Genomic DNA, 12,500 nt, shown 5'->3' with positions numbered 1-12,500 from the left:
CGACCATTTCGTACTCAAACAAAGGATGGTCATTTACACGTCTGCTTCGAAAAGAAACTGAAACAAAGCGCGTTCAATAATTTCCTGTTGACCCATACACCTTACCGATACTCTTTGTTGGGGAAACCAAGAGCGACAGAGACAAAGACGTGGCGAACGAAACGGGCAAATAAAGCACGCATCACAACCGAAAGAAGGTCTTCAACATTGGTCTCATTTCCTAAAATACAGCAATCGTCAGAATCATTGATCCGCGAAAATGATGCTCCTGAATACAACACAAAACAACACGACCAAGATCAAGACAAAGATGCGACTGATAGAGGAAGTGATGGAGAACACTCTTCATCTGACTTTCTGTCATGTGGGTCAATCACGATTGCGGAGCAGTCTCGAGAGATCAACTCTCCTCCTCGAACAGCGGTTAGGGAGTGCTGTAGATCAAGGACTCTGCCGCTTATCTTGAACAGAGAAAACTCGTCATTTCATCTTAGAAGGGATGTCCGCAATTTTAAGTCGCTGAATAAACTTTCACAAGGCGAAGGAAAATACTCCAATAAAAGCTTGGAGAGTATTTGTTCTTACCGAGGGAACAGTTCATCTTCTAACGAATATACCACTGTTATGGAAGATGGGGCGAAGGTTACAGTAAAACAACAGAGACTCTTTATCGAGGTGTTTATGCCAAGGACGTTTTAATTGGAATGAATTCAAAATATAACAGAACTTTTCAGATATAAAATCAAACACGCAAGAGACGAAGGTCAAGAACTTCTGAAAAGGTGATAACAATAGAAATTTATTGATGTAAATTTATGAATTTCTCACTTAAATTTATGCAATAAGTTGCAACATAACTGTGGTAACTGTTTGTGTTTACGATCACGTTTGTCACTAAAAACTTTGAAACTTTTGAAATAAATGCGAAGGTTTTTTTCCACATTCGGTCATCGGATTGTTTCTGTTATCACTTGGGATATTGGCAGGCGAAGCAGCGCTGATATCGCTACAAAGGGCTGTGCAGTATATTGCCAAGCTAATGCCGAACCATCCCAACAATTTCTGTTTTAAAGTAGCTCTCGGTCACATAGCGCAAAAGGAAGTCATTTTCTGACATACACCTCTAAGAGAGAGATGCATTGTTGTTAAGAAAACCTCTGAATTGAGTTACTAAAAAGAGAACCAACAAAATGGATCCAACTTCAACAAAAACGTTTCTAATGCTTGAAGCTTATTTACGCACCAACCTCAAACTGATTACATTACTATTTCAGTTGGAAGTTTCCACTTACAAGTAGCAAATGATCCGGGGTCGACTCGTTCGCTCTTTAGACACTAAGACTCGAAAACGAAGAAAGTAACGCAAAACCCTCGATTTGGCTAATCCTTTGGGGGTGCAGCCTTTGGGGGTGCCTTTGGGGGTGCAGGGATGGCGCAGTGGTGAGAGCACTCGCCTCCCACCAATGTGGCCCAGGTTCGATTCCTAGACTCGGAGTCATATGTGGGTTGAGTTTGTTGGTTCTCTGCACCGACAGGTTTTCTCCGTGTACTCCGGTTTCCCCTCTCCTCAAAAACCAACATTTGACTTGTTGTGTTAATTGTTAATTTCACTTTACAGTGTCCCCAATTAGTGCTCCAGCGCTAAATCTACTAGACACTTGAATAAATAAATAAATAAATAAATAAATAAATAAAGTTCCAGTTAAAGTTAGCCAAATTGAGGGTTTTTGATTACTTTTCTTCATTCTCGAGTCTTAGGGGTCTTTGTTTCAAAGATACCCTTTTCCGGGACCTTCTTGAATAACGCAAGCATGTACGGATTCCTCTTATAAGCCACCGTTTAATACTGCACGGCATTGACCGCTCTCCGTCTTTCGGTTCAGTTTACGTACCCAGAGACGGAATGTTATTTTCGTAACACAGTGCATCTTCTCTTGTTGTCGAGAAGAGAGATTTCATTGGATTCATTTTCTATTGTTTTTGGTCGAGCACCTTTTGCCCAACGGTTCGTACTTCCCCTCGATCGTCAACACTGGATCGCCCTCCGCAGCCAAATCGAAATGATTCCATGAAGCAAGGTCAGACTTCAAGCATGTATGTTTCTATCTCTTCCTTTGGGAGAACCGATATTTTGGGGGCAATGTTTCGTTATTCGTGATTTTGAATCGGAATCTAAAAGAGGAGAAATTAGAAGTAAAGAGTATCTGACACGATCGAGAACTGGCCAAAGTGAATAGACCGAGAGTTAATAGACAAAAAAAGACCAATCAAGCACTAAAGAAAACGTAAGACGAGAGATAAATATAAACATGTACGCATGAATGCATTTTACTTAGACCTCATCTGAAAAAAGCAAATGATTAGCCACTTGACAAACAGAGCAACTTGACGCCCCTTCCTCTCCTCTAAAATAAACAATTATTCAACGAATGAGCACCACTTCTCAGATATTTAGACTATCCCCTTCTTTGAAGTTGGTCCTCTTGTTTCTTTAGTTCAAAAGAGCGACAAATTTATTCACAGTTTATGGTTACAAATTAAATGTGTAAATCCTAGTCTTCTGGTTCTTCTACAACGTAAGCCTCTTCTTGAACTCGAGGCTTATTAGGATTGTTAGCAATTAACCAGTCTGACAGCCAAATCTGTTGACGAAAACAGAAAATTAGTTTAGTGTCATGACGGGAATGGCAGAGGGGCGCATGAGCTGATCAAAGAAACCCTAACTTGGCCACCCCTCAACGAAATTTTAAGCTGCATTTCAAATGCTAGGGTTAATAATTTTCAAACGTTCTACGAATTGTTAGACACAGCCACAGTGCTTTTAGCCAAAGAAGGTGTCACAGTAAAATAATACACAAAACCTACACATAACTAAGAAAGTATCAACAGGCATCGGTGTTCTTTGTAAAATATGAATTAAACTTCATGATCATATCAAACTTCAAACACTCTATTTCATGCACCAATTTGTAGCTCGTAAATTACCAAAGATCTTTGATTCGCTTTTTATAAAAGACTTCTAGTAAGAACAATGTGAATACTCGCTTTGAACAAGGTCTCCTTTTTATCTTCCACAAATTCGAACCAACCATGGAAAATTATTCGGTATACTGGACCTTAACTGTAGAATCAAAATTGATGAGTGAATTCTAACCTCCTCTAAATTCAAAAAAGAACTAACTTCGAATTTTATTACTTTTTATTAACCAAAACGACAAACAGACCAATAATTTGTATATTTTTCTTTGTTGCATATAGTTTTTTTTGCTTTTGTCTACACGGTATTTCAATATTTTATTTATTTGTTTCTTTTTTTTATTTTTGCTTTTGTCTACTTATTTTCATTTTTTTCTTTATTGTGTGGTTCCAGAAAATATCCATACCCCCACCACGGAAGACTTTTTGATTTGCACCCCCCCTCCCCCCAGGATTTTCCATTCCAGGGGTGTCTTTGATGACCCCCCCTCCCCTCAGGAATTTCCAAAATGTTTTCACTTATAAAAACGACAGTGAATTAGTTACGTAATTGCGGTAGAATTTTATTACAACAGTGTAAACATTAAGGTTAACTTTTAGAAAAATATAACGCTTTGTTAAGCTCATTATCCAGCTAAACTTTTAGCTTGTGCCCTATCAACTTTGCAAAGCTTAAACATTTGGGTTGCACGTCGTTTCACGTTTTCGTGCGAACTTTGATGAGAACATTTCACTCGCTTAAACAACTTCGCAAACCATAGTAAATAAAACAGAAACTTACAAGGTTCCTTTGTCTACATATTTTGTCAGTTTCTTCAGGTTGATATTTAGGGACCACACATGTTGACGCGGTAGGTTTCGTGAACATCGTCACAAAGGCGATTGTTTTACGAAGAATATTATTGATGCCAAAATAATCCATCATATTTTTAAACTTAGATATGGCGATTTATGTGCAGTCTTCAAATTTCCTGACTCTCCAGCAGTCCTTCTCGCCGGTAAATGACACACAGCCTCACTGTTGCTTGCCTTTGAGCCACGGATGGAATCGAGAGGGCGACTCTTATTGTTTTTGGCGCGATTTACTTCCTCCAATGAGTAGTCAAACTCCTGTTTTAGAATTTCCAGTTTGACATGACGAACTGAACCTCAACAATCGTTTCCCGAGGCGGCAATAAATATTGCATTTACTCAACGAAGAGAAAACTTGACTCCCGGTTCCTGTCCGTGGTCTAAATGCCACCCACAAAAAAGGAAATGTCGTTGAATGCAAGCGTTGAGATGGTGGGAACTTGCGTCTTACCGCATTTTCAATGAGTTACTACCCCCAGTAAAACATAAATCCTATCAAAAATGAGTTTACTGCATGTGAAGGTAGCGAAAAGTGATACTCAAGTGAACGGAAGTGTTGGTTGGACGAAAAAGAGACAAACGGGAGTGTTGGTTGGACGAAAAAGAGACAAAGCTGGAAGTCTGGGGACGAGACTCCAGTTGAGACCGCCATTTTAAATGTTTTGAATCCGTCCCAAATGAAAGACACATTGTTCTTAGCTTCGGGAGATTGTAGCGCTAGCTAACTCAAAGAAAAACGGAAACATTGAAGCTAATAGTATTAACTTTATCTCTAAACTGACTTTTGTTTCAAAACATTGTCCGATAGTGTGTTTTGTGCTTCAGATCGATCGTATGTTGCTTTCAATGTTTTGTATGTGGTTCGTGACCCTTTGGAAAAGTAGTTTCCCACGAAACCCCCCTACCCCTTGGAAATTACTGCCCTTTAACCCCCCCTCTCCCTCGGAATTTCCAATTGTCTTCCGTGGTGGGGGTATGGATATTTTCTGGATCCACACATTTATTGATTTTCCTCTATGCGTGTAGGTAAACTATGAATATATTAAATTTGTTCTGTAATAATTTATTACACTTTAGCCTCTTTCCTGACCATTGTAAACAGTTTTGAATTAATCAATGTTGGCTACCCAACTACATGCAGTTTAGCTTTCAAGTTATTTTGGCTGACCAGTTACTGGTACACAGTATTTCCATTTGTCTTAGTCTTTCATTATCATTATTATAACTTCTTTGTAACATACATAATGTACAGTACAAAATAAACTCACTCTCAAACCTCTTCCGTTAGCAGCAAATAAATTATCCTTATGCTAATGTTAACCTGATACAATAACACTGTAGCCTCATTGTGATGTCAGATACTTGGCAAGGCTGAGAGCACCTGTCCCATGTTAGTAGATCTGGTAAAGAAACCTTTTTCCCTGACAAGGATAAGTTGTTTCCCCATAAATTTAAAAGCACAAGTGTTTTCTGTTAAGCATTGTTGCCAAGGAAAAGGGGAAGGGTTGGACCCTTCCACTACTATGACTATAAACAATAACAACTTACTATTGGGTCAGCAGGCTTCCTCTTGCATAACTCTGTAAGCCCCTTTAATAGTGTTGGGGTCACTGTTCTTGTAAGGTAGTCTTTTGCTGCCTGACCTGTTGAAACTGGCTCCACAATGCCTAAAATAATACACAACCAGTAAACTTGAATAACAAATTGGAAGGCTGAATTTAGCTCTCTGATTTTACTGTTACAGTAAGTGACTATTCTGGTCATTATGTGAAATTACTGTAAATCTTCTTTTCAGCTTATTTACTTCAAGAAAATTTAAGGTGGAGCTTGATAGAGAAGGGGAAGCAGGGAGGGGGGCGGGGGCTATTTAATTTACTAAAACGCTAGTTTCCAGGTACAATAATAACACTTCTACTAATTTGGTTGTGAAGACTAAAAGGAGAAGGGGGCTTACAGTGCTGTACGCCATACCGTGGCCACCTAACAAAGTTTTTTACAAATTGTCTGCCAATCAGGATGTGTGAATTTGATTCACAGTCATGCCTCCTTGCATAGTTTGCACAGTTGAAAGGTGAACACCATTGCATGGGTTGTTGAGTTGACGTAATTACACGTAATTGTCAAAATTTATGTGAAAGTTTGTTGGGTGGCCACTGTAATTATAACTTTCTTCCTCTGAAAGTTGCATATTACAACAGTTACTGTTCCCAGGTTGGATAGCTTTCATTCTGGCAGCCCGTGGTGCTATACACACCCTAACATATAAGGGGGCAAGGCTGCTGCCTAAGAAAATTTTAAAGGGGCCCTCAGAGCTAAACGCTGAGAACTTAGGAGCCCAACGTATGAAGTGAAAGGTATTGCTGTGAAAAATTAAGGTGCTCAGAGCTATTCTTTGGGAGCCCCAGGCTACAGGGCTCCTGTTAGGCAACAGCCTTGAGGGGGGCTTACAGTATTAGAGAGCTTGGGATTATTTAAGAGGGGGAGAGAGGGGGAACGCGTAATAGAGGATTTACGATATATGATCAGAAAATAAATTTAAACAAGTCTTCTGGACCGGTGAAAGAAGGACTTACACAATATAGTGAACATGGCAAACAAGGTAAAATACAGTGGTCACCCCATCCCATTCTGAAATGTAAAATACTATATGAAGATTTAATGCATCGTGTTACTTACTGTCTGGAAAGAAAAAATGAATCTCTCTTTCAGCACTGGAGTAGCTGTCACTGCCATGAAGAGCATTTTTAGTGCTATCCGTACCATAGATTGCTCTTAAACTGAAAATAAAATAAAGAGAGTGCAGAACACCATTATGATACTGAATTCATAATGGTGACCAATGACTTCTACTTTTGTTTATGTGCAAGTGAGACCTACTTTCATTGTTCTACATAAAATTTCCTTCGTATTCTGCCCATGCTAACGAGACTAGTGGGTTTAATTTGCACAAGGACAAAAGAATAATGATTATGTCCTCACAGCTAAGGGCATTTATATCAGCCGACATACCGTCAAGCCAGAAAGGGGTTTACTCATTTAATAACCCTCCCATTAATTTTCAGAGCCAGAAAAACTTAATCATAAAAAGATATTCTGGATGTGATGGCCAATAAATGCGATTGACATAGGTAAGCAAGTAGCTTTGATTGGTTAAATAATTAACCTGATTTGTACTGTAATTGAACTGTGAAAACTGTCATGTGAAATAAACTCTCACAAAGCAAAACCAAGGTGCTTTTTAATACTGGTTTGTATTTTGTTGTCGCATGGTTCAAAATGTGACTGGAAAAAAGAGTGTGTCAGTATCAGGAAAAAAAGAAAAAAACAAATAATTTTAATTAGAGGGCTGTGAGGGCTAAAAATGAAATTACAACCATGAAAGTCAGAATGAGTGGACTGTTGCAAAAGTTGGATGGGAGGAGTTGGTTTATTTTAGGGGTCGGTTAGCACAAAGCCTTGATGCAAGAGATCCTGAGTTTGATCCCCAGATCTCACACCCTTGTTTCATCTTCTCTCCTTTCTATGCAGCTTTAAATACCCTTGAAACGGAGCACTGATGGAGAGGGGGAAGTAAAATGACCATACCATCGACCTCTGGTTTATCAGTTGAATTACTGTTACGAGTTCTCCACGTTAAATATGGTTACTTTACTTTTACTTTAAAAGGACTCAGTTAGCATCTGTAGGACTAAATCTACTTGTAACTTTCTCCACCTTCAAAGATGTTGACAGCACATCTTACTGACTATTTACTACTCTCTGGAAATTTGCAATGAGCTTTTTAATGTCAGTATCACTTGACTCTACAAAACGAGTTTGTCTTTTTCCCAAGTAATATAATGAAGATGAAAAGTTGAAACTCATGTGCTACCTTAAAGTTTTTTCCCACTGGCTTTGTTTCTTTTCAACGGAAATGATTGCATGACAAATATTGATGCAGACAGGCATTATTGTGAGATAACTGTACTATGATTTTACACCATGTGACTTAAAGTTGCCAATAAATTCACAAGAAAATTAAGGGGTAGGTTATCATGTCATTTCTATGTGCATAATAGTGAGGAGAGTTCAAGATTGAAAAGTAAAACTAAGCAATTTTAAGTGCAGTGTGATTTAATTGTGTGAAGTTCTTTTATTATATAGATATTGATGAAATACCAGGATTTCTCCTTTAATTTACTAAAAAATCATATCTTCACCGCGCGCAGTGAACATGTATTTCATTTTTATCTTTCACATGTGAGGATATAGGTGTTGTCATGGTAACCAACACGATTAGCCAATAAAACGCGAGCTTCGTCTTCATTGTAAGATACCTTTGTGCTTTATTATAATTATTCTCGACTACATTAACATTTTTATTGCAAAATTTGACATTATCATGATTTGTTTTTCATAACTTTCATATCTTGTTTCATGTTACACAACATGCGTGTTTTAGCGGTTGGTGACTACTATTCATCATTTGGAAAATAAATAAAACAAGTTGTTTTAAATCTAGACATTTCATCGATATCTATATAATAAACAGAACATTACATGGCCGCTTGGGGATACGAATTTTATCTTCTCGTGCTGAAAGTATCTCTCACTCGTTCGCTTCGCTCACTCGTGAGAGATACTTGCAGCACTCGAAGATAAAATTCGTATCCCCGCTCGGCCATGTAATATCCTCTATTTAAATAATTGATATTAGAATATTGTAATAGTGCAGGTTTCAAAAGAGACTTTTTCCATTGGTTATTATTTTAATTTTTGGTCAAATGGCAGCCAAATTTAAAACAATAAAAATAACTTTGTTGTAGATTTAGCTTTCCTTTTTTTACATGCAACCTTCAACAATTATCGTTGAAGGTTCATTGCATGTAAAATACAATTATTCAATAAAAACATGTCAAACAAAATTTTCTTAATGGGACAGTATTATGAGTTCCGGCATGTGCAGTTGATCTATCAAAACTTGAAAAAGTCGGGCCGAAGTTTTTAAGTTTTAGCCGGTGAAAAAAATGTTTTCATCCTGTGCCCCTTAGTTTTTATACATCCAACCAGCATGAGTTAAAAAGGAATTTTGTACTGCTTATACATGTAGTTCAAAATTATACCAGATTTGACACATGTTATTCAAAAGGATGTATTTATTGAAGTTATGATTTGAACCCTTCAATTTAATCATTCTTTTCACTTTTCTCACCTTTCAGGTGCCTGATCCCTTGCCTTCTGTGTATTTGTTGGTCCAATTAATTGTCTCCAATATGAAATAGCAGACTGTTTGGCTAAGACGATGGCTAAGACCGGTCCGCTACTCATATATGCCACTAAACTTGGAAAGAACATCTTCCCATAGTGTTCAGCATAGAAATCACTTGTCTGCTCAGGTGTCATGTGCACTCTTCGTTTCTGTAATCCAAGGAAATGTTCTAAAGATTACAACGCTGTTGTTAAAGCAGACAACGAACCATTTATTAATTTGTTTATTTACAATAAATGGCACTTATTGTGGGTAAGTGCTACACAATCTTCAACCAACTCAGTCCTGGTAATCAGAGTAAAATGTCAAAAATGCTTTCAAAGGAGGAAAAACTTTGTCAGTGGTTTCCAACTTAATATTGTGAAACCAAAGACAACTGCCTAGCTGGCCAGTCATAAAATGTAAAGGCAAGATATTGATTGAGGGTCTCTTCGTATGGCCCCAAATGGCCGCCTGGCTTGAAATGATAATTTTAAATGCAACAACATCGACACCAGAATAAAATTTACACAAATTTATTTTGATTTATAGCTTTGGCTTTTTTAGGTATCTACTAAGTAAAAATATCTGCATGAGGAAAATTCCTCATACTTCAACCGGTAACTAACCACGTTTTCTTTAACGAACAATTCACAAATAAAGCAAATTAATCTTGTAGCCCAATTATGATACCTGCAGAATTGTGAACCCATGTTGAAGTATTATTTCTTCAATTTCATCGCTCTTGTGGACAGCGTCAGGCTTAATCAAGGCTAGAGTACGTTCAGTGTGTATTGCCGGAGGTGGAGGAATAACTGGTTTTTCTCCATCAGGCATTTTTCTCTCTCAAAATGAGCAAAAACTATGAAAATGGCCTCGAAAATCACTCGTTGTCACAGTTACCACAAACTTAAGGAGGGCACCGCTGACCAAAAGCTGTGGGCTCCTAAGTCAACCTTGTTCCCAGGTTCTCCAGGGCCTCCTTGGAGGCAGAGAAGAGAGACCCCTTTTCGCACTGTTCCAGGCTCTCACTTGGTGTAGTGTGGGCGAATATGTATGAAATGAAAGTCCCGTGGGCATTTTTTGATGAAAACAAGTCACTGCTTTAGATATGTCGAGGGAACTCTAGGGAACAGGAAACAGTAGAAGAATCAAGAACAGTAGTGAAGAATCTTTTAATTATTATAATGATAAGTTAGTCTCTATGGCCCATTCTTTAGAATCAGTACTTTTTAACCGTCGACTCCGTAAAAACCATTTTACACGCCAGTATAACCCCACTAACCCTAACCACTCAACTCACAATCAGTCACAAATACATTCTACTAACCACCCGACGCCATCCTCTCTTCAAAACCACGATACCATACGACCACATAGGCGACGAAAAAATACTAAACGACTACCCACTCCTAACACTAACACACCTCTTGACCCATCTTCCGTTGTTAACTTATCTAACGTCACACTCACGCACGACGAAACGCAACTTCTAGCAAGAGGTCTTACTTTTTGCCCCACTCCACGACAAATCAACTGGTCTGAAGTTAATGCAGACTTTGACGAATTCGCCCGTCGTTTACGCATTACAGAATTTTTTCGTGATAACGTATCCAGCGACGAACCTAACCCCTTCCACCCTAAAAGTGTTTGGACACCCCCGACTAACAGAGACGATGCACTTAACGCTTTTCTTAATGCTGTAAAACGTGACTTGTTGACCTCCAAACCCAACCGCGTATGTGACAATCTTCCTAAGACAGAACGTGACGCATTACGTCAACTTAAACAAAGACACGACATTATCATCAAGTCGGCCGATAAAGGATCGGCGACTGTGATAATGGACAGATCCTGGTACATAAACGAATGCAACCGACAATTGAATAACCCAACCTTCTACGAACAACAAGGAAAGGACAAGACTGCCATGATACAAAAAAGAGTTGCTGAATACGTTAAACGCATGTTCAACAACAAACTTATTGACGTAAAAACAAAACAGTACCTTGTACAAAACGACCCCAGACCTGGACGCTTCTACATACTCCCCAAAATCCACAAAGTAAACAATCCTGGACGACCCATAGTTTCTTCTAACAACCACCCCACAGAACGTATCTCTCAGTTTGTTGACTACTACCTAAAACCATTAGTTCACACTGTTCCGTCTTACGTTAAAGACACTACTGATTTCCTTAACAAACTTGCCAACTTGAACACAATCAACACACTTCCCGACAATGCCATACTTGTCACGCTTGACGTCACTTCTCTTTATACCAACATCCCTCACAGTGAAGCGACCTCATACAGATCATCCTCAACATGAACAATTTCACATTTAACAACAAACACTACCTACAAAAACACGGTACTGCTATGGGCACCAAAATGGCTCCTTCATTTGCCAACCTTTTTCTTGCCAAATTCGAACAGGACGCGCTCACTAACGCACTGTATCTACCTCATACATGGCTCAGATTTCTGGACGATATTTTCGTTATTTGGACTGAAGGTTCAGATAAACTGAAAGTATTTGTCGATTATCTCAATAACCTTCATCCCACCATTAAATTCACTTGTTCGCATTCCCTCACAAATATTTCATTCCTTGATGTGATGGTCTCACTCAAGGATGGTCTCATAGAAACCGATCTTTACACTAAACCCACTGACAAACATCAATATTTACTCATCTCCTCATGCCACCCCACCCACACTAAACGTTCCATTCCATATAGCCTTGCACTTCGCCTTCGACGCATATGCTCCGACAATGACACTTACAAACAACGCTGTAAGGAACTTATGGACTACCTCGTCAACCGAGGTTACGAACTTAATTTCCTTAAAACCCAGATACGACGTGCTTCTGACATTTCCCGGAACGACGCTCTTAAACCCAAACCTAAACAACAGACAGATACTGTTCCGTTCGTCATTACCTATAACCCCGCTTTACCTAACATATCCCGTATAATTCACAAACACTCAAACGTGCTTTATTCATCTGGTCGCTGTAAAAATGTTTTTACTAATCTCCCTTTAGTAGCCTACCGGCGTTGTAAAAACATTAGTGACATTCTAGTTAGAGCTAAATTGCCGGAACCTACTTAGGGACTGCGCAATAATTATCAGGAGGGGGGGGCCCTAAAACCAGAGGGGGGGGCCTTAAGTTAAAATAATGGAAAGGAGGGGGGGGCTCTACATTAGATTTCTCAAGTAAGTTGAGGGGGGGTCTTAATTAAATTTCACAAATTCGATAATGAATAAATAAACATTTTCCAAATAGACAGATGCCACGCCTCTGACCCTCCATAATGTCTAAATATTGCATCAACATAAACACATGCTTTAACTTATTTAGAATGTCAACATATGATAGATTGAAACAATCGCTCATGCACAGAAGTCACAAACCACTTTGTGAGCTTTGCCAATA

The 12,500-nt window shown here is 38.7% G+C and overlaps 3 protein-coding genes across 3 annotated transcripts in view; 2 read left to right on the top strand and 1 right to left on the bottom strand.

Annotated features, from left to right (window-relative positions):
* LOC138007850 (uncharacterized) overlaps positions 1-942 on the top strand; it is a 1,318-nt gene extending 376 nt beyond the window's left edge. The window contains exon 1 of the mRNA XM_068854940.1: positions 1-942. This exon is cut by the window's left edge and continues 376 nt beyond it. Coding sequence (XP_068711041.1) covers positions 1-699 — 699 coding nt within the window. The 3' untranslated portion in view covers positions 700-942.
* Positions 943-1,485: 543 nt separating this feature from the next.
* On the bottom strand, positions 1,486-9,962 carry LOC138007851 (nucleoside diphosphate kinase homolog 5-like). The gene is made up of 5 exons (XM_068854941.1): positions 9,749-9,962; positions 9,020-9,225; positions 6,505-6,605; positions 5,377-5,495; positions 1,486-2,642 (listed from the first exon to the last, which is right to left on the bottom strand). The coding sequence occupies exons 1-5, from the start codon at positions 9,890-9,892 to the stop codon at positions 2,553-2,555; spliced, it is 660 nt and encodes a 219-aa protein (XP_068711042.1). The 5' UTR covers positions 9,893-9,962; the 3' UTR covers positions 1,486-2,552.
* A 936-nt stretch (positions 9,963-10,898) lies between these two features.
* On the top strand, positions 10,899-11,387 carry LOC138005811 (uncharacterized). Its single transcript, XM_068851990.1, has one exon. The coding sequence runs from the start codon at positions 10,899-10,901 to the stop codon at positions 11,385-11,387; it is 489 nt and encodes a 162-aa protein (XP_068708091.1).
* The last annotated feature ends 1,113 nt before the right edge of the window (positions 11,388-12,500 follow it).

The sequence above is a fragment of the Montipora foliosa genome, chromosome 6, assembly GCF_036669935.1.
Source record: "Montipora foliosa isolate CH-2021 chromosome 6, ASM3666993v2, whole genome shotgun sequence".
NCBI lineage: Eukaryota > Metazoa > Cnidaria > Anthozoa > Scleractinia > Acroporidae > Montipora > Montipora foliosa.
The sequence above is the reverse complement of the archived record's forward strand: the minus strand, read 5'-3'. Positions and strand labels throughout refer to the sequence as shown.